The 26911-nt window shown below is 40.5% G+C and overlaps 2 protein-coding genes and 1 long non-coding RNA gene across 4 annotated transcripts; 1 reads left to right on the top strand and 2 right to left on the bottom strand.

Annotated features, from left to right (window-relative positions):
• The first annotated feature begins 484 nt into the window (after positions 1–484).
• atpaf1 (ATP synthase mitochondrial F1 complex assembly factor 1) lies at positions 485–7684 on the top strand. 2 transcript variants are annotated; one of them, XM_046049654.1, is made up of 9 exons: positions 485–700; positions 1487–1595; positions 1945–2007; positions 3278–3340; positions 3460–3510; positions 4010–4057; positions 4336–4431; positions 5550–5657; positions 7071–7684. In XM_046049654.1, exons 1-9 carry the CDS (start codon positions 486–488, stop codon positions 7251–7253), a joined length of 936 nt encoding a protein of 311 aa, XP_045905610.1. In that variant the 5' UTR covers position 485; the 3' UTR covers positions 7254–7684. The 2 variants fall into 2 exon arrangements, with proteins under 2 accessions (XP_045905610.1, XP_045905611.1); XM_046049655.1 differs by lacking the exon at positions 5550–5657.
• On the bottom strand, positions 4244–5598 carry LOC123971074. The gene is made up of 2 exons (XR_006825118.1): positions 5506–5598; positions 4244–4508 (listed from the first exon to the last, which is right to left on the bottom strand). It is a non-coding gene; the product is annotated as an uncharacterized LOC123971074 (long non-coding RNA).
• A 1271-nt stretch (positions 7685–8955) lies between the features above and the next one.
• On the bottom strand, positions 8956–26432 carry rhpn1 (rhophilin, Rho GTPase binding protein 1). The gene is made up of 15 exons (XM_046049948.1): positions 26427–26432; positions 25862–25977; positions 18589–18717; positions 17938–18013; positions 17313–17390; positions 17087–17211; positions 16759–16925; positions 16142–16329; positions 15909–16065; positions 14046–14180; positions 13652–13846; positions 13492–13568; positions 13187–13333; positions 12320–12472; positions 8956–12235 (listed from the first exon to the last, which is right to left on the bottom strand). Exons 1-15 carry the CDS (start codon positions 26430–26432, stop codon positions 12026–12028), a joined length of 1959 nt encoding a protein of 652 aa, XP_045905904.1. The 3' UTR covers positions 8956–12025.
• Between the last annotated feature and the right edge of the window lie 479 nt (positions 26433–26911).

Raw genomic sequence — 26911 nt, 5'->3', positions numbered from 1 at the left:
AACATGGGTTTAGGAGTGAGATGTGATGGGGGTTTCTTCCCCTCATCACTAGAAAGTTAAACAAGCTTCCTTCCTTGAAACCAGAGAATAACAACTTAATAATCTTGATTTGATTTGATGGGATTGGATTTAACACAAATAAATGCATAAAAAGATGCCATCACAGTGACATACAATACAATATACATTTATCAGAACTGTCGATATCTATATAGATATAGATATAGATATAGATATATCAGACAACAGACAAATAAAATATTAAGTCAGATCAGTGTGCGGTAGTTTGTTTTTTGATTTTACATATATACATATATTTAAAGAATAGATTCCATAATGCTGTTTCATGAGAAAGTAAACAATTAAAAGTTATATTTTATACTCTGGCTTAACTAAAGAGTCAACAGAAATGACATAATTAAATAATTACAAACATTCGCGGAACCAATGTATAAAACCCGTTTTGCCCAGCCGGAACAATATAGATGTTGGACGGGAGCGATGGAAAGATGGCGGCGGCCATGGTACAAATGTCATGTTTGTACCGGGGGATGTTAGCGGTCAGGGCCACCGGGATCAGGACGCTGATCCCTGGGCTGGTCCCGTCGCAGTTCCGAGCCTTCTCAGTCCGGAAGGAGCCGGAGCTGGAGGAGAACCCGTACTACAGCAAGTACCAGGACAAGATCCAGAAGCTGCGCAGGTCAGCGGGCTAACCTAGCTAGCACTCTCCGGGATGACCGAATCTCCGTTAGAAAATTACTTATTTTAAAAGTAATTTGCTTTTCGACACGCGTAAATAAAGTGTACACTATCGGGAAAGGTTTAATCGAAATTCCGATGAGCTAGTGAAATATTCGGTTTACATTTAAACTACCAAGCAGCAGTGTGTCCACGTTCAAAACGTTTACAGCTGTCTCGCTGCTCCTCTGATTCATATTGGAGGATAGATATTTTATTTTTTTAAAGCTATGCCCTCCCCACTAAATAATTTAAAATTAGATCCTCCTCTTGACGTCCCAACCTAATCAGTGAGCTTAACAAAAGTGAAACAAAACTTACGGCTAATGTTATTTTGCTTTTCGGTAATACATCTTTTGATTATTTCCTTCATTCATAATCTTTTCAAGAAAATGTCAAAAAAAAATGTCACAAGTTCCTTTTGTCCAATTAAAGAAAACCCAAAGATATTAGATAAATTATTCAAAACAGAATGTTCCAAAATTCATTATATGTCAGATGGATTTGTTTCCTTGATTAAATGGCTTTACATATTAATTGATGGTCAGAATGTTTAAATGCAAATGTCCCAATAAATAGCAATAAAAAAATTACATGATCCTTTTCATGCAGTTTAGGTTTACTTACCGTTTACCCTTTTTGAGCTGAATATTTCAGCACCATAGTTTTCGAATATTCATGTGAAGGCCTTTCGAAAGTTGCTCACTCTGTTTGGTGTTTACTCTTTTTTTGTTTGACTTGTTTTCAGTGCCAAACCACAGGAGTACAAAGCCCGACTAGAGAAACGGCACGAGGCCAAGAATGAAGTGCTTGGACACTCAAAGCAGGCGGAGTTCGTCCGGCTCATGGAGCAGGAGGTGGAGTATCAGCCAGGCAGAACAATTAATGTCAGACGTTTAAACACAGCCACATTTAGACGCATCTTAAGGCACATGTGGTTTTTTGGTGGGCATCCGTGATAAATTGAGATCTCTGTGCACTGAAACTCTTTTATTTATTTTCTTTTACCTTAATCTGGTGACAGTGTCTGCTGAAATGTCCTCAGTAGACAGAACACTTCTCCTGTGTGAGCCTGTTTATTATCAACGTAGTGGTGAAGAATTAGAGGACATTTGTCTCTGCTTTTATTTTCTTCATTTTCCTGTGACAGCTCGTGAGCACAGTGGTATTAAGGTGATGTCACTTTTGTTGTGGGAATCTTTGCAGATGGAGAAACGGGACAAGATAGCAGCCGCCGATGCCGAATCAGGAGGTTTCACAAAGAACAAGGTGAGATGTGTGGATATGTATATAATTAAAATTTTTACTCTACATTTTATAATTTTACTGTGGTTGTATTTATCGGCGCGCTCATGAGGCTGATTTATCATCCTGAATGACAGCAAATCTAAACTAACACCAGTACTGGCTGGCAGGGCTGCATGATTTGGAGAAAAAGTCATATTGCGATTAGTGTGGATAGTATTGCGATTCGATTATAGTGGAACAAATGGTACTATGAGTCTACTCAAGAAAAATGCACAAAATATTGACATTTTGAAATGTGTATTTCTCAACTTGAACAAAGTTGACCAATAAACAATATTTATAACAATAACGTAACCAACTGAACAAGCTTGCTCAACGGAGGAGGCGGCAAGAAGCAGCAAATACTGTCACACACACATCCTGGTTCCACAACCTGGAGGAGGTACTAATAGGCTATACCTGAGTGTATTAGTATAACATCAAATAAAAAGTATAATCAGTTAATAGTATACTGTTGGCATAAAAAATATATGGCCCACGGGCCAAACCTTCTTTATCTTCTCCTTGTTTTCTTCAGTCTTACTGCTTCAGCTGATTCTGACGTCTCTCTGTTACAGAGCGGTGACAATGTTTTGAATGATTAGCGGTGGGGCGGGACTTTATGGGATGTTGTTGTCTTAGTAACTGGCACACTGCTCATAAATCATTTTTCCGATTGCACGTAACGTTATTTGTTTTAGAGGCACGCGTAAGAGCCCGGTGTGGGCGGAGATAATGAGCACCTGTACACCACTCTCCCTTACACCAGTCAACTTCTGAAATCTACAGCATAACCGAATGGGTTTTCATTTAATAATTAAACTTCCATCAAAAGCAACATGTTACTGGCTAAGATAACATGCACATTAGATTATTTAGGGCTGCTTTTGATTACATATTTTTTATTGACCATAACTGTTTATAATTAACAATACTCTAATAATGTAAAAAAAAAAAAAAAAAAAACTATAGGCACTGCTTATTCACATTTGAAAAGCTGAAACCAAACATTTTTACTCAAACCATTAATCAAATATCAGATTTGTCAGAGATTAATCTGACTATTTATAGCTTTTTGTTATTCTTCATCCTGTTCTGTGGACACGTGTCTGTGCATATTTGAATCAAATGTGCCCTCATGAACCAGTTAAGTTTTGATTTCTGTGTTTTAACCCTTTCTTTGTGGCTTTGACGATGTAAATAAAAGCTGTCGATAAAGAAGTGTGGACTGACTGTGTAACGTGTTCTTCAGACGCTGGGCTCCATCCTCAACATGGACATGATCAGGGACAAGACAGGCGAGGAAATTGCAGAGGTGAGTCTGAGGGACGGGGTCTGTGCACAATAGCGTTACTCTAGTCACGTCGTTCGCTGTGTCAGTTTGCACCATTTGAGGCTGTTCTTTGTTTTTAACTTTTTGTGTTCTTCTCTCAGCTTTGGATGAAATATTATTCGACCAAGGACACAATCAGCGCTGTCATCCCGGTGAGTTTAACACCAGCGAACATGCTGATGCAGCACGGATTCTCCAAACATTTAATATTTACTTATGTCATTTAACCCCGCATATTTCATTTTGGTTCATTTTTGTGATTTATAACCCTTGTTCCAGACGACAAATTATGTATTGTGCTCCTGTGTTTTTGTCTGTTTAGTTGGACAGTTACACCATGAGCCAAAAGAAAAAGTGATTTTGTTTTTCTTGCTGCATGAATCGTACCCCCTAAATATAATATCATTTTTGTTTTTGCTTGAAAATCCTGAACCGTGAGGCAGAATATTATTTTTCCTGGATCACCTTTTGCTTTTGATATTCAGTAAACTTTGACTGCCATAACTCTCGTATCACACAGTGCAATTTGCAATGAACCTTGTAAATGGAGAAGTTTTGCTGAACAGACAGTTTTATAGATCCAACAATTATGAACAAAGCTCACATCTGCACTTGTTTCCTAATGATTTAATAACCTGTCTTAAATTGCAGACGCAGATCTACGATGTGATTTTCAGCAGATCAAAGTCCTGCCAGATGGTAAAGTCACTGCTGCTCACACGGAAACATGTTGATGAAAAGATGCTAAAGTAGTATTATCAGTCTGTAACAGCAGTTATTTTATGAGCTTTCTGATATTCTGCTATACGAGATAAAAGTGTTTAAAGTCAGCTTTTGGCTAAATGGCTGCAAAGCACCAGATGAACAGCATTTGAAATCATCAGAGAAAGTTATTAATAATTTAATTTTACGATGTGCATGACATTTCTAATCCTCATGTGACCCTTCCGTCTCTCGCTGGTTTCCTTCTCCCTCAGTTTCTCTACGCTTTGCCTCAGAAGGAGGGTTATGAGTTCTTCTTGGGTCAGTGGTCCGGACACGAGCTCCACTTCACCTCCCTCATCAACGTCCAGGTGAACCTCTTCACACGGCACCTTCACTTGCTTCTGGGGAAGCCAGACACTGTGTGGCCTTGCTTGTGCAGGTCGCCCTGAAAATCAAACGTTCAACTTAACTTAATTTATTGATTATTTGAAAAGGGACAATGCACACGGATCAACGTTCAAAACAAATGTACCCAAGTTAGCCACAGGCTAGCTTTCATCGGCAGTCCCTGTACCAGTTGCTAATATAGGCATCCTGAAATAATAAACTAATATAATAACTAATATAACTAATACAATAAAATACATTATACAGTAGTTAAAAGTTACACTGTTAAAAATCTTAAACAATCAAATAAACAGATGATACAGTTATTTGTGATGAATGGGACCAGCGTTACCCTGTAATGAGTAATAGGCTGGGGACTCTCTAAGTGAACCGGTTGACGGTGCAGGTGCTGGCTAACTTCATCGCTTCAGTAAATCGCTTTTAAGTTCACGTCACGTAGATGATTTTAACATTTTCACTTTGTACCAACAACAATGAGGTGACACGACTCCTCAAATGCCACAAAAGATGCTTCATCATCTATAATTTGAAAGTTCATAAAGTTATGAATCACAGTTTTAAATAGACGTTTTCTGTCTTGTTAAAACACGTAGGAACTGTGTCTGTTATATTTTTAAGTCTGGAATACAGTGATGTTGCAGTAAAGATCACACTCTGACTAATGGGTTGAACACATTTCTGGAGAGTCTGAAAATTTAAGGAAAAACAAAAGGGTAATTTACAAATACATAAGACAAATAGATAATACATGTAGAGGCAATCAAAACTACATATTCAGAAGTCAATGCTTCATTTATTACCAAGACTGTCTATTATAAATGTCCATATTACTGCAGAGCTTCCTCCTGGTTCCAAATATACAGTTACAAAGGTTTAAGGTTTGCTCAGAGGCCTGAAATGCCTACGTTTGAAAACATCAGCTCATAAAAACTGCTGATATTTCAGGGTTCTAGAGAACTGTCATCATTAATTCGGCACTAAATATAAAATGCAATGAACTTCTCCCCAGTACGAAGCCTTTTAGCTCATGTTACCTGGAGGTGTTCATTGCAGTTTTCCTCTCCCCGATGGTGTCCAGATGCTGGGCGAGAACGCACCCAGTCAGCTGATCCTCTACCATTACCCAGACCTGAAGGAGGAGAAAGGCGTTGTCCTCATGACTGCTGAGATGGACCCCAAGTTCGTAGTAAGTCCTCTACCCGCTGTGTTTAGCGTATGGACTCGCTACATGCTTATCGATGGACCTTACTGGTGTTTTTGCCCCTATTTCCCCCTTTATTTACAGAATGTGGAAACCTCTCCATCTTGTGAAGGCTGTTATAGTAGCATGCTCATGGTTTTGGGACAACTTGTTTAAATCACATACATATGTAATCTAGCGCGCAGGAAGCAGCAGCAGGCAGCAGAGGGTGCTGCAACACGGTGTGCAAATTCCATGTGCAGACTACATAGTGGGCGCTATTGTTACTGTATGACAACATAAAATACAGCAGGTTCGTGCTGAATGCGGAGGATGCTCTGGTTGATATTACAGCCTAATAATTTGACATCGGCAGCTGTTCGCACTGTTTTGTTACAATTATAGGAGCTACATTGGTGTGACATGCGGATCTGCTCTGACAATATCTGAAAAATCATGTACGCACAAATCATCCACCGGCCCCCCCACCCGACTAATAATTTTCTCAGATTCATTCCACCTCTACCGGCCCTTTTTAACTTTCCAGGTGATTTCTTTATTGTGTTGATGTGTTTTCTTTAAAGGTTTGCTTTCATGATTAGAGAGGCTGCTGTCAGACATTTTAAACCTTTCCATGGGCGCAGTTATTTCACAGCAAATATCGCGGGACATTTATGCAGCAAAACTAAAAATAATAGTTATCAACATGACAGGACAGGACAGAGGAAACAGAATACATACTTTTAGCACTGATGGAGCTCAGGATTGATCAGGAGGACAGCTGCTTTACTCCAGTTTCATTGTATGAACCTGTGAGAAGAACACAAAATATTAATGAACGTTAGATTCTGACTGATCCTGTTGGCGTGTCATGAGCGTCTCTCTTAATGGGGAGACGCCTCACCCTATTTCACCCACCCGGAAATTCAAAATATGTATTATCCAAAACTTTCAGCTATTGCACGCACAAGGTTTTCATGCAAGGTGCTTCATGTGTTTCCCCCAATTTGGACACTGAGCGTGGAACAGTTTATAAAGTTGAAATGTGGGTAGCGACGGTGTAATCAGCTGCGCCCACATGGCAATCGTGTTATCAATGGTTTTTATTCAAATTATTTTATTAATACATAGGCCTACATACATTTAGTTACGGAGGTCCGGGCCTCGGTGACCTCATACGACCATGCTTGTAACCACTTTGTGTTTGGGGAAAGTGTAAGTGCGTGCTCACACACGGTCAAGTGCGCATTTCTTTGCAGCACCCCTAAGCGAAAATGTCTTGCTTGTGTGTCTGTATGCAATGTTCATGTGTCCACATGCTTTTCAACCCATGATGTACCAGATATGGACAACAAAACGGGCTGATTCAAACGCTCAAATATTGGCTATATGTTAAACCGTAATCCCTCCTCTTCGCAGACTGTCCACCAGGCTCAGTGCTTGGCCAATCAGGTGCAGCTATTCTATGGCACGCAGAGGCAGGAGACGTACCGATTGGTCGAGGCCTTTAACCACCACCCTGCAGACTTCAAACACATGTCTGTGATAGCGGAGCTGGAGCAGAGCGGCTTGGGGCCAGCGGACGCACCCAGAGGCTCGTAGGGGAGACCAGAGATGGGCCGGCGTCACCAACCAGCTCGCCTGCAGTCAGATTTCCCAGGAACTATGGGTCATCATCTAAAGTCACAAAGAGAAATGTGCTTCTTTGCTCCGCACTTTCCACTGGGATACACCTGTTCTTCATACTGTATGCAACGTTTACAGCAGCGGCTGTGATTCAGGCAAAAGAATTGAAAGGAGCATCAGAAGCTTCTCATGAACTCCGTCTTGATCATCTGACATTTGCAACACATCTGGTCATTGAGCATGAACTTGTAACCACAGGAGAATAATGTGGTATTGATCAGTTCTATGATAAATGGATTCCACTGTATGCTACCCTCCATATTAGACTGGAGCAGAAGGACTTTGTTAGCCCAGTAGCTATCCCTGAAAAGTCATTACGTTGAATAAATCATCTTGAAAACCCCAAATCTTTCAAGCTCATCGCTTTCATGCTGAAATATTTTAAATTTCAAAAATGTCATGTGTCGTTGCACAAACGCATGACGGTGTCGAGTAGCAGTTTGGGTTGTGACGCAGCACATAATCGCCAGATTTCCAGGTTTATTATGAAATATTAACTTTGCAAATTGTAGTTTCAAATAATTATAATACGCATGTATTTTCCAAAGTGAAGTTATTAGTCCCAATTAACATTTAATTTTTAAGTAATTTTCATCAAGTCACAACTTAGGTCTTTGTTCCAGAGTTAAAGCCACCATTCCTATCTGTAATAATAATAATTGTATTAACCAATTTAATTGCTAAGATCCGGTAAAGCAACGTGTCTGATCGTCTGACTGCTCATGTTTCTTGCTCAGCTGTAATCTACAGTGTGCACTGTGCCAGTGTTTTACTGCCAAAGTTGTATATCTTCAAATTCTACACATAGTGGCTTCTTAGCCAGCAGCAGTGACTCATTAAGTGGTTGAGGATGTCACCCTGCAGGTATGTAGACATTCAAGCAGGTTATATAAGTGACAAGGCACCAGAGTAGCATTTTGGATGAGATGTCACTTCAGTTACATATCACATCAGAGGTTGGAGGTTTGTTTATTTTAATTCTGTACTTAACATTTTGAATTTATTTTGGCACCTGAAGGAAACGTAGGAGATTGTGGTCTTTGAGACGCCACCAGAAGTCGGTCATTGTGAACGCGGTGCTCCAAGCAGCTCTCATCTCCTCGAGAGGATGCGTGTTTACTACATTGACCAATACTTTCAGAAGCTCAACTGGAAAGGTAAGAATGTGTTTGAAATACACAAGAATTACACAGATCAGTTGCATCAGTTGTTGTTTTATTACCCCCTGGTGGCCATATATCAATTTATACAGTTGAGTTAGACTGCACTTTTACCATTTTGGTGCAAAATCTTTGGCAGTCCTCCGTCAGCTTTGTTAAATGCAGTTTAGCAGCAGTAAGTTGCGTTAGGTTTATTTGGGGAGGCACAAAACGGCTTGGTTGCTGCGCCATGAATGCAAAATCATGATGGAGAGCATCAAATCTTACTAAATGACTTTTCCCAGATCTAATAGTTAAAATTCCATCTTTAGCAAGTTTAACTTTTTTGGTAGTGTTTATTTATAATCTGCTCTAGCTTTTCCAAATTTTGTACACAGATATGGTAATAATGTTTTATATCCAGATATAAAGCAGGACATTAAATAATGTGATTTGTCAAGAACAAGATGAAGCTGATAGTAGTTCACTCACTTTTATTGTATTTATACATGAAAAAAATACTGTGCAAATCCCCAAACGCAGTCATTAAGGGATGGTCAGATATTCAGTCAAAAACAAAGGGGGGTGGGGGGGGATTCCTCACAATAATCCTCCTGACAAACATTAACTCACACACATCCGAGCACAGAGAGCTGAAAAGATGTTACAGGTTGTTTCCTTGACATCAGAAATTAATTTCATGATTACTAGAATAAAAATGTGGCACCCTTTTTTTGAAACACTGAATGTTTTTAATGAATATAGGAAAGGAAAAACGCATTACAGGATGATTATATTGCAATCATGTAAAGCGAAACGTGTGAATTTTGTCCCCTCTGGCTTTCCGTACACACACCATGGCAAAACTTACAGCATTCAATTTTAGCTGGACCAGCAATAATATGCTACAATTCTAGTTGTATCAAAATCTTACAAAAGGCTCCAACAATGTTAAAGGAAACAATTTCTCCACTAACATCCTCATCTAATGCTCCTAAAGTTGGTGGACTGTAACACAGAACAGTGGCTGGACTTTAACAACTGTTCGCATTGTCAACCATTAAGAACACAAAATACAAAACACTGTCACATTTCATTTCAAACAAAACACAAAATCTCTCAACGTTCATTATTGAAACATCAAACTACATTATTAACAAGAGATTTGACCTTTTCAACATTCACAGTGCATCAAAAGTACCAAAACTACAAACTATTGGATCTAAACCTCCTGAAGTGCTTTTAATCATCTAACCCACAAACACATTTCTCCAAGAACACTGAATCCAACATCATATTTATTAGTAAAGTATCAGTGGATGAGCTGATCCAAACCCGTCAGAAAGCTTCAGATGGTTTGTAGAGTACTTCAGTGGTTAAATAGTATCCTGTAACCTCATAAGGATAATTTAAGACAAGAAATATGGTAAATGGACTGTACTTATGTGTAATGCCTTTTGTAGTCTTCTGACCACTCAAAGCGCTTTACAATACAAGTCACATTCACCCCATTCATACACTGATGGCAGAGGCTGAATCATTGATTCTGGACTTACTGTTAATCCTGGGTTTATTAACTAATTTACTAGTTAATTGGAATATTGTTTTTATTTTTTTTTAAATGTTGGTCTCAGTTGTTTGCTGATAAAATCCAAGAAAGGTTCAAATTGAGGGCAACTGGACTAGTACTTGGATCCAAGTCTCTTGGATGGGGGACGAAATGTCTTTTGAGTATCTTCAAGCACCTTGAATTTTAACCTTCCTTGGATAACTATGACCTGGATGACTGAGAACCTTCACAGACAATTTGCTTTAAAAATGTGGTAATATTAAAAATTCTTTGACTGTCCAAGACTCCGTGTCTCACAGAAGTCCAGCCAATGATAGGTTTGCATCAACAGCACTAGGGCTGTTCTGGTGTGGGTATGTTGCTACACATTATCAGTAAGAAGAACCAGAGTCCGGTTTTAAGACTTATTAAAGCGAAGCAAATCTTCACCATGCGTCATTCACACAAATTCGACCGCTGGACTGTTTCTTCAGTGTACAGACTTTAGCTGTTCGCTAACTCGAAACGGACGTGTTTGTATGGCAGCTCAGACTAAACTCAGAACTCACCAGAAACTGGTTCTTCCTGTCAATTTTAAAGATTGTCCCCTAAAAGCTGATAATTCAAGTAATCAATAGCCATGTTTCCATCTAATTGTCATGCAAATTTTAAGCAAACTTTTGAAATGAACAAAAAGGTACATTTCCATCTACTGGTTTGGCGCAAATAAAGTCGTACTTGCGTAGTTACGTCAGTAGTTGACGTTGCTCATGGCTGTAACAATAAACAAGACTTATGGGTTCCAAAGCAGAAACAAAACCAGTCGCGGCCATTAATCTTAAAAAATGGCGCGAGGTCCTCAGGAATGTGTTTCAAGCGGGTAAGTTGCAACCAGCCATGTATTCGCACGTTATGGGAATATCCGGCAAGACGCTGACAGCTGATCGGACGTGAGATACAAGTTCGCTACGTCAGAACTTATTCGGCAAAAGTGTTTCCATCTCCCATTTATGTACTAACTTAACACTTTAAGCAAGCATAAGCGCTTTTTAGCAAAATTAAGGATCCCCCCCCCCCCGATTTGCCTTTTCCATCAACCTTTTCTGATGAGATACTTCAAAATGCGCATTAAAAACTTTTATGGAAAGACAGCTACTGGAGCAGGGTTTTTTGTTTTGTTGCTGCATCATTGTACAAAGAAAAGCAGGAGCATCAGAATGACAGGCTGTAAACTTTACTACCCCAGTCTTAACCTAACCACAAAACTAACTGAAGGAAACGGCAGAGCATAGCAACTCGTGTCTCTCGTCTCTAGTGCTGACTGTCAATGAAGTCGCCTTAACTACTTTTGAACTAGACGCTGGTACAATAATTTACCACACACGACAAGTTCAAACATTTATTGGCCTCAATTTGCACCTGGCCGGGCAAATGGGCTTCTATTCACAGCCACACGCATCTTTTCTCGTTTTTAAAATGCATATCCCACAGGGAGCATTTTGTCTGATTTATGATGTATTAGATTTTGTTGATTTGGTAATCGGCGCTTATTTTGTGCTTCTATATATTTTTTCCAGTTGTTTATTGTTTTACGATCGGGACTTTGCACAGGGTGTTTTATTTTGAAAATTGACCCTATTCTCTATGTCGTTCTGTCTATGCTCTATGCTCTCGAAGTATCATGGCAGCAACAGTAAGCTCCTCCCTATTACTCTGGCAAAGTAAAACATTTGCAAAAAGCTACATGGTGTTCTACCTGGTATGTATGCTTCCACATATTTGATTGGCCAACAAAGTTTCCATATACATTGGACTGTGCTGCAGCACAAAAAGAAGCCAGGAAGAACATTTTCCTGGACTAAACTATTGCTTTTTTGTCAGCGCTCTGTGCCCCTGCTGAGGTTTCTTGGTGCAGCGCTCCTGTCACTCTGTACGCAGTCCTAATCGTACCATGTGCTCCACTTCTGCGACTCCCTGAGTGGTTGCTCCGCCCTCCTGTCTCAGTACATGGCTTCAGTGTCTCGGATGCTTCCAAACGACAAACTGAAAGTGCTTCCTAGTCTCTTAGTGACCCCGCTGCCTTCCCTCTTCTTCTTCCTGTTCCAGTTCAACAAAGAGGCGGAGCTCTGGCCCTTAGCTCCTCCCAGCAGACGCTGCCGACTGTTTTCTTTATCGCTGCTGTGGGACAGCATGACGGCCCTCCTGTCCGCCTGTTAACACACACAGGCAATGTACACAGGCAAGCACACATACATTGAAAGAGCAGCCACAGGCAGACACACACACACACCGACCTGCGTATCATGTGAGTGTAACGTGACCACACTGAGCTCCACTCCTCTGTCGCTACAGCTCTTCAGCATGTGGACCACCTCGCCATGTTTGGCCCATTTACAGTCCTGTCCATCCACAGCTACTATGTAGTCTCCTTCCCTTAGTCCTGCCTCCTGCGCAACACACAAAAAAAAAAAGAGTTAAAATTTAATGACAAGTGAGCAAATCATTTCAAATGCAAATTCTGCAACTAATCATAATTTGCACATGCAGGTCAACTACTATGTGTTAAAATTTGTGGTCGACTGTTCTCATCTCTCCACTCAGGGCGCACTGTCCATATAGTGGTCAGAAATGTATAATTGTAGCTTTAATAAACAGTGACTGAAATTGTTATCATGTAGATTTTAAGGTAGATTCAACACATGGCTCCTTGTTTCCTAATTGTAAAGGGGTTTTATTAAAACCACTAATTTAAATGTAAGTCTGTTTAAACAGATTTTCAGCTGGAGTTTATTGGAGCTTCACTGCAGTTTTCATAAAATCATAATATGCAACAAGCATAGCTCAGAAAGGTTTCCAGCAATAGAAAGAAAAGAAAAATTGAAATAAAATTAGCTGTAATTTATGCATTAGTCCCTCAAAAGAAAAAGACTGGGTGGATGTATTGCAAATGGTATTTTCACCCAACTTTTCTTTTGAGATTTTAAACCGTTTTCCAATAATTAGAACAACTCTAGTAAGAGATTTTTTTTTTTTTTTTTTACGTAAACAACGAATCAGAATCTAACTTTTGAAACCATCCCAGTTTTACAGACCATGGAAGACATGAGCAGTACTGTAATTGATTTAAAAAAAACAAACAAACAAACTGAAGTTTGTCTTACCGCTGCACAGCCTCCAGGCACCACTCCGGCCACCAGGACGGGGGAGTCTCCTCTGAGAGTGAGACCTAGTCCACCCTCTCTCCTCTGCAGGCAGATCACACGTACCGGACCCCACCGAGCCCGAGCACAAAAAACTGACAGAGGCCCCTGTAGTAGAGGGAAGAGCCATCTTCAACTCAAGTAATAAATTAAGCTGCAGTTTTTATAATGGGTCTCTTAACTGCCTCTGTTTTCATGACCCACGGGGCAGTGGATTTGTGTATTTCCCTAAATGTCAGACTGTTCTCAAAATGAATTTGTCCTACCAGTTGTTGGAAGATATCAGTAACTTGGACTGTAGAGAAGTTGGGTGGAGTGATGTCTGGTTTCTGATGGGTTTGAGCTGACAACAGAAGAGACCACAATCACTTACTGTCATGTAACCACAGAATCATATTATTGATACGACTTAAAACTGGCACTTACACTGTATCTCCGGAGCCTCTGCGGTTTCATCAAAGTCGTCCTCTCTGTCCAGCTCGGAGTACTTGTCCAAAGAGCGTTTGTGTGTGAGAGACAGCACGTCCTGCAGGATGTCCATCTTCCTCAGGATCTTACACAGACTGTGGACACGCATGGCCTCCTCATGTCTGATCACTGCACGCCGCAAGTGAGCTTTACCTGCAGACACGTAGGCATACAATTAAAAACATTTGTGAATACAACTTTTTACACAAAACAGCAGAATTAAGAATTTTTTAATTCCTAACTCCATAATGTTTGCACAAAGTTGACTTTCACAAAAATGTAAATCTAAACACTCCACCGCTGTATATTTGGACAAAATATAAACATATGCCACATGCTGTAAAGAACTCACCGAGCTTTCTTCTTTTTTCAGGGTCTCTTAACACCTGGCTGAGTGGTGGCCCTGCAGGAACGTTGATGTAGAACTGGAGGAAAGCCTTCTCTGCTTCCTCGTCACCTTCTTCCTCCTCCTCCTCCTCAGCAGACACTACAGGACAAGACGCGCCATTTATTAATCCGTGTAATTCATTCAAAACCTACCCTAACATTTCTAAAAGGTACTTCATTTCATTCCTAAGAGAATGCATGTCGGGCAAATTTAACTAAGATGAGGCAGGATTTCACATTGCATAGTTTAATGCTGTCCTGCCATAACGCACACACAAGTCTTGAAAACCTTACCCATGCTATCTGTACAAAGTGCTTCTGTCTCAATAATAATGAATGTAATTTGTTAATCTTGCTTTTAGTTTTTAGGATGGCTCTTTGTACAAGGCCTCAGCTTGCTACCTCTTCTGCACAGTATGTGTGTTTTTTGTATATAAATGTCTTCATGTCTTTATCTCTGTGCTAGGGATGCAGGGATTACCAGATTTCAGTATTAACCAAGCTTTAAAACGTCACAGTTAATTAATCCTGAAGGCTCCGCTACACAGAGTGTTTCTGTTGCAGGGAAAGGAACTGTTGCAACTTGCCCAAAACGAAAATAAAAAGTTACATGAGCGGTGCACCAGCTTAAAGTGCCGTGCTTATCAGAGACACGGGGGCTACTACTGCACAATAACGTAACTCTGGCAGAGGGACCAAACTGTGAAGCTTTATTTCCAAAGAAACGGCTGAAGTTGGCATTGTGGGATCATTTCCGGTACACCAAGACTGACCAGGGCGTTACTGAAGATGATGGATCACCTTGCCGTTCAAAGGTTGCTGCTAAAGGAGTGAATACCTACATCAAACTTGATGCAGCACCTGAGGGATCACCACCCAGCTTTGCACGCCCAAGTAAAGGTAACTGAGTTAAATAACGTGGCAAGTTGGTAGGGAATTAAATATAAACGTGTCACTTACAATCAATGCCGGTGAGAGTCGAACTTTCAGTGCATCGTAAACAAACAAAGCAGCATTTAACCTTTCAGACCCACCGCAGCACTATGAGGCCCATTATTGTCAATGGCTTATGCCACGCCACGGTGGGTTGTTGCTGCGTTGGGCAACGCGCACCGCATCGCTTGGCGAGCTTGCGTGCGCTCGCGTGCACACCACGGCTAAAGTACTTGAAATTTTGCACTGAACCCAGCTTGCAGTGCGGTACAAATCACTTGTTTTCTGAAAGGGCCTTCATGGAAGACGTAGTCCTCTGCAGACCTTCAGTCACTGAACATTTAACGTTACATCCTGCTGCCTCCTGTTGTCTGCGTTGAGAAAATGTTTCATGTTAATATGCCAGGTATAAAACACTAACATAACATCAGAAACTTATAAACTTCCAGGACTACCAATTACCTGCATTTCTGGTCTCAATTTCAATCATTTTCACTAAAACTAACACGAGTTTAGAGAGTTGATTACAATAACAGTTCAGTTTATTCCCCTCCATACCCTACAATTTCCCCTGGGGGATAAATAAAGCTAATCTTTGTCTTATATTATTAATAATACTTTAATATTAAAGATGTATAATTGTTAATGTAGTTAAATATTAAATCAACTTAAGTAATTAACTAGTGTTAAATAATTAACGCATAATAATGGTGACAATCTTGAAACCGTGATTATTCCTCTGACTATAATCGTACCAACAAAATCTGTAATCATTGCATCCCTACTCTGAGCAAACACAGACCATTACAATTAAAAACAAGTCGATGTGGATGAAGAATTAGTTCCTCTGCAGAGGACGACAGTGTGAACACTAGAGTGGGTGTGTGCGACTTACACGTATGGTCACAGAGTGCAACAGCAGCGTAGTAGTGCGAGAGGGCACGGAAGTGTTCAGATTTAACCTGAACCATGGACGCCCAAGAAAACGGCACGTAGTCCTTCATCAGAGGCTGCGTCATGGTCTGCTGCACTAACAAGTAGACGTCTGACACCTACAGGACACGCGAGTGTGAGAATCACGGGATATCAACGGTCACTACACAGACAACCAGAGACGTGGTAACTCACCCGTGCGGCCTCTTGTGCCAGGCGGAGTTGGGAAGTGAAGTGTGTGTCCTGTGTGGTGAGCGTGACCCGCTCAAACACACACTCCTGCACCTGGGCAACCATCAGCCGTACCAGCATGCAGAGCGATGGACTACTCATGTCCAGACTAGGAGCATTGGAGAAATTCTCCTTAAGGTAATTAAATGCACCTGAACAGATACAAGGAAATAAAAAAACACATCCAAAATATTTTGTTCTGAAACAATCACTTGATTAATTAAATCAGTCCTAATGTCATATTTGAGGATTTGCTGCTTTTTATATTAACTGATCTGATCTTTAGGTTTTGGACCGTTAGTCAAACAATACAAGCATTTGGAAGATGTCACCCTGAGTTATTGTAACAGGCAAACTATTATTTGTAGCTATTTTTGTTTTACATCGAATAGATTTAATATTAATTGAAGAAAATAATGGCTAGAATAAACAATGCTGAAAACAATAACTTGCTGTTAGAAATTGTCCTAATGATAGGAGTAAAATGTGGACCGTACTCTAGCAGATAAGGTGAATCAACTCAGCTGTTTTTTTGTGCAAAACAATCCTTCTTTTATGTTTAAACTGTGTTGTTTCAGTACCTGCAGCTCTCTGAAAGGCATCTATAGCTTTGTCTATGCCAGCTGTTGCAGAGCGGTCCTGCCGTGCTCCAATCTGTGTGTACAGAGCACCGATGTTGAACAACACACTTCCTTTCTCAAAGGCCAACGTTCGCTGACACGACGGGACGCCTGTCAGAGAATCGTACCTGGGGGACAGAGGAGAAGGAATAAAATTACTTTGTGCATCTGTTTGTGTGTCATCAATCAATCGTATGAATCACTCTTTCACTTTTATACAGTTTTACAGCTACATATTTTCTATTGTCTTTGCACTCTATCTTGAATGCAAAAGATGCTGATGTCGTACCAGTGGAAGTGCACGCCCAGGTTCCTGTGTAGAGGGAAGAAGCGCTGGTCCAGGTAGTACAGCTGGTTGTAGTACTCCATGAGTAGCTCCAGGCCGGACTGGTTGCGACTGGGTGTCCGCATTGCCTGGACCCAACAACACACATAAATATGAAATCAGACTGATTCTATACAACCCTCTTACTGAAAAAACAGATTTAATACTAGCCTAGAGTGTATTTATTAACCTGTCTGAGCTCCATAAGCTCTTTGATTTCCTTGTCGTAGAGAGAGCTGTCCTCTCCGTAGTGCTCACAGATGAAGTCCTGTGAGGGGAGACAAACAATCACATAATGAAATCTGCAGAGGACTTGACTGAGTCTTTAGAGCCCCTCAGTAGCCTTGCAACAAATATATAAATAAAAAAAGTAAGAGTTTGGTGTCTGATCAAACCGCCTTGATCTATTTAACATAACTCAGGATAGAAAATCCTTGTTTAGAATCACTGGAAATCATTGACTTTGCGTTCTAAGTTGGAAAAACAAGCTTGACACATTTAGTGTTTTTGCTTTACTTAGCAGAAACACTAAATGTGTAAAGCTTTGGATGTAAGGATAATTCAAGATTTGTCCAGTACAACAACATAAAAAAATAAATTAATAAAATATCAGGCCAATTGATGTGTGTTGTTTTCAGTTTCAAACTAGCGTCAAAGCTGAAACACTGCTCCTAAAATGAGGATAACAATTTTCCTTCACTACCTTGTTCTAATATTTTAAACGTAATTCATTCAGACCTCTGTATTTACCTCTGGAAGAAAAGAAAATGTAATAAAAGGAAAGTGAAATATGAGTAGATGGGTGCCATCTTCACCTGGATACTAACTGTGAAGTCCACTTCTTTGGTTTCTTTCAATCCGAGTGGGATCATGGGAACGTTGACAGCCTCACTGTGAAAAGAAATACACACAGTGTGTGTGTGTAATCTTTCACACGTTACACTATGCAAACACAAACACAGTGCAGGTTATAGCCACCGTCAAGTCAGCACAGATGTCTGCTTGTCCTGAAACCCAGCAGGCTAACTGCACTGCATCCCGCTAATAAGCAGAGCTAATGCCAAGTATTAACCCTTACGGCCCCGACACCCCCCTCAGTCCCTCATTCACAATGAACATAAACACGCACACACGCCACGGGGTCACTAATCAGGAGACTTATCCTTCCCATGAACCGGGAAAATCTCCTGGCTGTGCAGAACCGCGCACACACACACACACACACACACACACACACATATTTGTACTTCTGAAGATTCTCATTGACATAATTATGTAGCCTTGACTGAAACTTACCCCCACAAAGATAGAGCCCAGCACAAGCACATACACACTGTGCGAACTGAAACATAATGGATGCTTGTTTTCACCAATTATAATTCTCAGACTAATGAGAGTGACCTGGAATTCACAGAACAAACAGTAAATGGGCCGTGATTGTGTGTGTGTGTGTCAGAGCTGTTTACCTGTCTGTCTGGTAGACCTCCATGTTGCTGTTGAGCTCCTCCAGCTCCTCTTTGAGCAGCTGCAGGTTGGAGTTGACGAAGCTGAGCTCCAGAGCCACCGTCTCCTTCACCTTGTTGTTGGTCGTTGCCCTAAAAAAAATTTTAAAAAAAGAACAAACATGCACATCAGATCTCATCCTTCATTAACACAAAACAGACTTTCATTTCCAAATGGGACAGGTGGAAATGTGTTACTTTGACATGCCAACAATTTCAAAAAGCAAATCTGTGTCCTTGCCACAGATCAGAAGAACGTTCAATCACAAACATCACAAACACTCCCACCTCCTAAACTTAATAATTCCTAATTAAATTAGGCCAGAAATCTATCATAACTGAGCACTTTGCACAACCTAAAGATTTGCTGCTTTCTAAAATGTATTATCTTTTGGTTTTGGATGGTTGGTCCAACCAAACAAGACCATTTTCTGGCATTTTATAGACTAACTGATAAAAAACTGAAATATAATTTACAAATCAACTGATAATACAGAAATCAGCATTTGCAGCCCTAAAGCTCAACCAGTTTTCCATAATGTTCTAGGATTGGTAACATTATGTCAGTAACTTCTAACTAACTTTATAAAGGATACTGTAACTTTATGTATCTGCCTTCTTCTTCTTCATCTGACTCGGGCATTTGTATAGCAGGGCTTGTGCCTTAACTTAGCCATGCAAATACAAGTCAGCACTGAGATGTATAAAATAGTACTACATCTCAGGGGATGTTTTGTTGCTGCGTGTCCTTAGCTGCTTCATCACACAGTTTAGGATCTCAAATAACACTATCCACCTTTAAAACTGACTTGCAGGTGTAAATCTGCATCCGTGGATGAAACGGTAACTTAAGTATTTTCCATGTTTTTGTGTCTAAAGTGGCTGATTGGGACTGGAAGTTCTGGCTGGTCCCGCCTCCCACATAAGAGATAACCGATTGGAGCGGCGCAACGACCCTACTCCAATCCCTGAGCTGCCTGCAAGACCGCTTTCAAGCTCCTCCGGTTCAAATAGGCTGGTCTGCTGCTGTGTGGAGACAGCTACCATTCTCCATGTAGTTTGCCTCTGTGCTGTCGTAGTGTTACTGAGAGGCTGTAACACTTCCTGTTTCGAAAAATAGAGTGATTTGTGTCTTGTTTGGTCTGCAGAATTGGGCCAGGGATCAGCTTTTTACTGACACCGTTTACACTTTTAGTCATTTATTGTATTAGACCCACTAGGTTTAGTGGTGCTGCGCTCCCTGTGTTTCTGTTTAAAACGACGACTTAAGAGAGGTTTTTGGTTCTCCTTTTGTTTATAGTCATTAATCCCTTGTTTTGGAGGGATCTCCTTTGGTTATATTTCGCAGCACCCACTTGCCCAATTTATGTTCTGACTTTTGTTTGTTAACCTCTGTTTAATAAATAACTTTTCCACATTTACCAAGAACATCTGGTTTATGTTTATGTCTCCCCTACCGCCTAGCGAGCGGGGACGTAACAGGGACAGTTTTTAAACGGTCCAGTATTGAGCGAATTTCAAAAAAAAAAAAAAAAAAAAAAAAAATGTTGTCCCAGTTTAGTCACATAGACACAAAAACATTGAAAAACAGCTTTGTTACCCTTTAAGCATGGCACCATTAACACAAAATGCAGGGGACTTTTCTTGGACAAAGAGCCTGTCTTTAATTTATGCAACTATCTCATCTCCCCACCCTCTCCTCTATCGTCCTCTCTGTTCATTCACTTCAAGATTCTCCGCTCCTCCTCCAATCACAGGGGGTGAGGGGGGTCTTAGCTGAGTAAAGCCAGCTCACACTGCTGCAGGGATCTGAGGTCAACAAGACAAAATGTTCCTGGATATCTGAGGCATCACTGGGTTGCCGTATTAACTGATGATGCACACTACGTTGAAAATGTGGCCCAGGAAATCCCCCTCATTGTGCAATCATTGAATTTCACTGTCTCAATGACATGACAAGACTGAGTTGTGAGGGGGGCATGTACAAGAACAAGATGGCCACAAACATTTGGTTGAGCGCTGGTAAGAAGAGGGCTGCAAAACAAAACTTAGTAAGATAAGTGACATTTTGCACATGAATGCATCATTCTGGCAGACTTTTTAAATAAATAAAACACTTTCAAGAGCGGAAGAAATAATAAATACAGATAAAAGAGACACAAATAGGGCTGGGCAATATGGTCAAAAATGTTATCTAGATAAAACATTTATATTGTTTGATATCGATAATTATCACGATAAATAATATTAAAATATTTCTTTCAAGTTTAAAGGCTGATTTTTGCTGCTGAGTGAAAGTTGAAGAAACCAGATAGCTAACTGTGATTTTAAACTTTTCTTTATGGTCAAAACAAACACAGTGGATCCCTAAACAACTCATAGGTAGAACATTCAAAACAATTGTGATAAAATATGTTTTCAACAAATACGCATGAGTAAATTTAAGAAAATCTTCAGTCCCTTTTCCTCAAAAAAATAAATATCTTATTGTTTTATTGCCCTACACACAAGAATTTTTTTCCCTGCCACCTTAACAAAATCTAAATACTGGAGACACTGATCATTTCAGTCTCTCAGTTCTTTCGGGTAAAAAGAGATTTAAGGACTTGATGCTGAGTCATCAGATGCATCATCAGGTGGAGGATTTGGGGAGGAAAGAAACACAAGATGAGCCGTCAAGAGAAAAGATGACACATTCGTAGAATTAGCCAGGTGTGGTTGTGTTTTGGGTTACAGATAAATGCACTTAGACTAAATATTAACACTTGCTGTGCCTACAGGATGTTACGGACGAATGTTTGGCCACCGAAAATGGGGGGGTAAGAAAAACACAGAGTAGGCTTTATTCTTTTTTACCTGCCCTCCACCTTTAACAGCCCTGATTAAAGTTAGTTTTTATTGTAAATTTAAGTCAAACCTCTTATTTTTATTATTATTATTTATCCCTTGTATTTATCATTGATGTTTAAATCAAATCTCTGTTTCTTCTCAGGTGCTGTTACTCCACTACTTTTTAAAACTATTTTCCCTTTAAATTCACTCCTTGCCAACAGTTTTTCCTCACGAGTATTTTTCCATTCGTCAGGGTGTTAAAGTATGTCGATTAACATCAACTCAGACGTCAATTCACAAAACTGGCAGCCAAAGCAAGGCTTGCCGTAAGAGAACAAAATGAAGGGAGGGGTGGTACATTTTGGACATGACTGGTTCTGCTTCTAAAACTGAACCAAAAACGCATTCACATCAACAAACACATGATCAAACTCGGCCCAAACGCGCAACTGAAGCTCACCTTTGAGCTCCTGTTTGTGATAATCTGTCCAGTTCGACCACTTCACCTTCACCTCTCTCCTCATCTGTCACTCCTTTCCTTCAGTCACACACACAAACGTATATCTAGGATCAAGCCAAGGGCAATCTGATTAGTCAGCTTTAAATGGGCTGCCAAATATCCCCTTCACACACACCCACTTGCACGCACAGCAGCATGCTGCAGCTTTTCAGAGAAAAAAATAACTCTTTCTTGACTGAAAGGCATGAAGTATCAGAGATGCTGTTTTTTCAGAACTTGTTATATATATATATTTTTTTAAGTGACATGAAAACCAGGATTAAACTAGTTACTGTCACTCAACTGACTTCCCACTGAGAAACACACCGTGCAGCAGACAACATGACGTCTTCATCGGCCAATCACAAACCCTGATGAGTTACAGCCCCTCTTTCATCTGTAATTAGCATCTTAACCTCCCCCCACCAGCACTCACACCACGACACAGTTACACAGTGAGTGGAGTGAAAAAGAAAGCTAGACGTTTTGTGTGTGTGTGGACTATTCCAGTTGACCGGAAAGGGGGAGGACAGACACAAAAAAGGTCTGACTGTGCCAGACAAATAAGTGGGGGATGAGCTTGCCAGGGCTCTGTTGGGAATCTCTGCACGGGAGGCGGACACAAAGCCGGCTGATTACAGGCCGCCAGGCTGTGTGGGGGGGGTCCTCTTTGTCTCTGAGACCCACCGTCCCAATAGAAAGGGCAGGAGCGCTAGTTTTATTTCCCCTAAACTGAGTCATCACCTTTTAGGATAAGAGCCTGAATCCAGGCCAAAATGGAGTTTGGGAGAAAGTCCAATCTGCCTTATTAGCACGGATACAATTATTTAATAATTATTTCCACTGGATTATATTCATGAGTAACCACACCATCTGTAAAATATCAGAAATTGGTAACAAATGCCCGTCAGTTTCCTAAAACCCAAGAAAATGTCTTCAAAATAACTTTTTTGTCCAACGAACAGTCTAAAACCCAAACATACTTAGTTTACTATCACATAAGACAAATAAAAGCAGGGAATTATCACATTTGCAAAACTAGACCAAGGTCATTCAAAATTGTTGTTGATGAACTGCGTAAATGTTTCATTATCTGTGAACTGAATATCTTTGGATTTTTGCAGGCCAGGCAAAAGAGACGATTTGAAGTGGCATTTTTCACTTTTCCAGTAAATTTATAGAATAAAATAACAAACAATAATGAAAATAATTATAAGTAGTAGCCGTGCTATCTGTCCCTGAAACTTCATTAGTTATAGCCAAACAAGTCCGGGGGTAATAGTGAGGCGTGCCCTTGCTTGTCTTTTAATTAAACACGCTGTTTTCTGTGTTGATCTAATTAGATTCTCACATGGCACCACTAAGGAGGAAACAAGTAGGCTCCTTGCTTTAATGAAGTGGCTCCTCCTCCTCCTTCTACTCCCAAGTTGAATTTTTATGAGTAAAGAAGCTGCAGCAAATCCAATTCAAGTGTGTGTTCACAGAGTTTTGCTTTATGTTGTAAATGCTTTGGTGTGGACCAAATGTATGCACATATATTAAATGTATACTTTCAGCCCGATTAGTAATCTACCTCTAAGTGGATAACATGCAGAGAAATAGTTAAGAAGAAAGAAAGAGGGGGAAAGCAAAGATGGAGAGAAGCTGGGGGGGATAAAGATGACGCTAATGTTCTCAGAGAGAATACTTTGATGTTCTGCCACCGTTTCTTTTTTATTTCCCCTCATTCCTTCACCAATAAAAAAAAAAAAAAACTCTCGTGTGCTGTGTGAACGACGGCTTTCAAACATAAAGCAGCACAGTTGGCTGGTGTTCCTGCTAAAAATGTTCAATTATTGTTTTGTATAAGCACAAAAAATATTAATAGGAAAAAAGGTAGAGGAGACAACAGAGACACAAAATATGATTAGAGAAGGGACACGCAGGAAGACAGACACATAAATAAGCATGTTCACAGAAACAGAGCCATAAAACCGGGTGGTGCTGGTGTGTGTGTGTGTGTGTGTGTGTTTTGGAAGGGAGTGACCTCTGACCTTTTCCCATCACTGGACACCACCACAAGTTTGTCAGAGCCAACAAGCTAACAAAGAGCAACCAAGCAGATCAGAACAGCATTTATCATTACACCTGAAAACTGTTTGTTTTTAAAGTCCTTCATGGGCGAGCTCCAGCCTATATCGCTGATCTACTGAAGCCGTGTGCTCCTTCAAGTTCACTGAGGTCCGCTGACCAGTTAATCCTTATTGGCCCTAAAACACAAACAAGCTTTCTCAGTCGCGGCCACCAAGACTATAAGAATGAATTGCGTGTCAGGCTGGCCCCCAGCCTTCTAGTTTTTAAACCAGGACTGAAAACTAGGGCTGACCTGGAATAGATTCGATGCTTCAATGGGAGGAGCCTGATTCGACTGCCATGCTACCCGTCGATGCTTCGCAGCGGCATTATGAAACGACCATCATTTTGGCGTCTTATTTTACATCAAACCACCGTTTTTCTCCCAATAAGTTAATATACAGACAATTATGATATAAATATCAACATATAATGCTGAAAATAAAAATGTGAGAAGAAAGAAGCCAATATATCTGATAGAATAAATCCTAAATTGTAACCATAACCCTCAAGGAAGGGGGCGCATGTGTGGCCGTAGCGTGTGAATGTGCCTATGGCAGAAGAGGAACTAACACTTGCTGAAGAGAGACAGCACTAGCACTACAGGAGCTGACAGCAGCTGTGTCACCCGACACCTGTTTCCAAATCACTTTTATCAAGAAAACACACGTGAAATGTGAAACGGGAAATGAGCGATCCTGCACACGAAGCAGCTGGTGTTTGTTATTATAAAGATGGCAATTATAAAGACAAAGAGTCTGGTTGACAGGATGGATTAGCACACGCAGGTAGCAGGGATTGTCTGAGCTACAGAGAGAGCTGGAGGGGAGTTAAAAGGTGCAGCTCCCCGACACCCAGTTAACTCCTGACTGTGAGGTCACAACTCACGGCCCAAAAAGGAGAACAACAAACGCACGTGTACATTTTCAGCTGAGGACTGCGGCTTACTTTGGCTTCAACTCAACAATCAATCAGGATTTCAATTAAATGCTTAAGTTACTGTTACCTTGTCTGTGGTCCGCTGGCAGAACACCGGCTGCTTTCTGATAAGGCGCCGTTGTGCTGTTGCCGAGGCGACATAAGTTTTACAATGGACGGACGGTAACATTACAGAGTTGTTGTTTTCTTTAGCTTGAAATAATCCCAGACTTTGGACACTTTCTTCTTTGTCCCTCGCTTCTTTGTTTTCTCTCTCCTCCTCCACTTTGCAAACAGCTCCACCGTAATCACGTCGCGTTCACAGCGTAAACGCGTTGTGCGACAGTAATAAATGTCCCTGTGAAACACTGCGCTGTATAGTTAAATGGATTAAACGAAGCATCGATGCCAAGAATTTGTGTCGAAGCATTTTATGAATCAATTTTATTGATGAATCGTTTCAGCCCTAGTTGGTATTGTGCCGAGTTGTCCGCACCTCGTGGTATCTACTAATCATTTATCACCATTGATACCACACACCACACAAAGAATATTATATAGTTTTTAAATAGTACTTGGAATAGACCCCCGGCATGCACACAAAACTCAGCACAAGACCGGTGAAGTATGGAAAACTGAATGGAAAAATACAGACATCATAGCATTATTTCACTGATATCCAACATAATTTAACTTTAATTTAATCAGGTGACACTGTCCCGACGCTGGCTCAGTGACGCACCTTATTTTGAACACGTTCCAAACAGATGAAACTAAGGCTGGGAAAACATTTTCACATGTAACTTTGACTTCACAAAATACGTCATCAGAGCAGTAAAGAGAAAAACAGACGTCTGACCCGTCCCATCACCTCACCTGAACAGGTTCTCTGCTCCGGCTCTCATGCGCATCTCCTTGTTGATCTGCTGGTTGATGCGAGCTCGCCGGTGCTGCAGTTTGCTGCGCTGAGTCTGGGCGAAAGGATCACATCCCTGCAGAGGAAATACGCAAACAGAGAGGGCAAAAGAACAGATGATTTGGTGAATTACAGCAGCAAGTCTAACAATTTTAAGCGCTGAAGTGAACATCACCTGGGGTGTAACAGCTGTGTCCGCTGAGTGAGAAGTACCATACTGGCCTATTGGAAGAAGACAACCCTGACTGCAAGACAACCCGTTATATCTTCTAAATATCTTCTAGAGTTAATCAATAAAATAATAAATCCCATTTTTAAATGTTAAATAGATAAAAATACACTGGACATGACAAAGTATGGCCAACTTGCATTTTCAATTCAATTTTAAAGTATGAAAGAGAACTTGAGCAATGAGATCAAACCAACTGTGATGCCAAATCGGTGTGCACATTACATGAGAGAAGGGAGTTTGCCAGATTTTTTCAATATGCCTAACCGGCGTCCTCACAGGGTCAACTTTAGTACCGACATATGTGTTTCGCTGAAATATTCCCTGGTTTGTCACAAGGAATGTACAATATGAAACATGGTTAGTCGTTAATGTAGAACGTGTCAGTATTGGCGAGAGACAAACGACGAATTGTTTGGCAAGAACCTGAATATTTAATGTTCAACAACAAATTCAACAAGTTTTCCTGTCTGCCTGGATCTGACTGGCAAAGCGAATTCGGTGACAAACAAATGTGGACCAAAATTTACACACGCCAAATGTAGGCAGTTGTTAGAAAAATAAATTGGGGTCACTGACTTTTTACTGTCCACAGCACATATCGTGACGTCAACCAATCTTTAATCGGGTACTTGATTAATAGTGTTTTTTATTAAAAAAAGATCAGTTCATCTATTTACAATTGTCTGATACTAAATATTTATGTATGCTTATAAAAAAAACTTGAGGTAATTATTTCTAATCTAATGCATGATGCAGTTTTATGGCCGGTAAAAAATAT

Source organism: Micropterus dolomieu, linkage group LG05, assembly GCF_021292245.1.
Source record: "Micropterus dolomieu isolate WLL.071019.BEF.003 ecotype Adirondacks linkage group LG05, ASM2129224v1, whole genome shotgun sequence".
In the NCBI taxonomy this organism is placed as follows: domain Eukaryota; kingdom Metazoa; phylum Chordata; class Actinopteri; order Centrarchiformes; family Centrarchidae; genus Micropterus; species Micropterus dolomieu.
This window is presented reverse-complemented; position numbering and strand designations above follow the sequence as displayed.

Coding starts and splice junctions, on each gene's coding strand:
- atpaf1 (XM_046049654.1), top strand. CDS start 486: ATGTTGGACGGGAGCGATGGAAAGATGGCGGCGGCCATGGTACAAATG. Junction 3,511..4,009: donor CAATCAGCGCTGTCATCCCG/GTGAGTTTAACA, acceptor CTTAAATTGCAG/ACGCAGATCTACGATGTGAT. Junction 5,658..7,070: donor AGATGGACCCCAAGTTCGTA/GTAAGTCCTCTA, acceptor TCCTCTTCGCAG/ACTGTCCACCAGGCTCAGTG.
- rhpn1 (XM_046049948.1), bottom strand. Junction 17,212..17,312: donor AGCTTATGGAGCTCAGACAG/GTTAATAAATAC, acceptor TGTTGGGTCCAG/GCAATGCGGACACCCAGTCG. Junction 14,181..15,908: donor TGCACTCTGTGACCATACGT/GTAAGTCGCACA, acceptor CTTGTCCTGTAG/TGTCTGCTGAGGAGGAGGAG.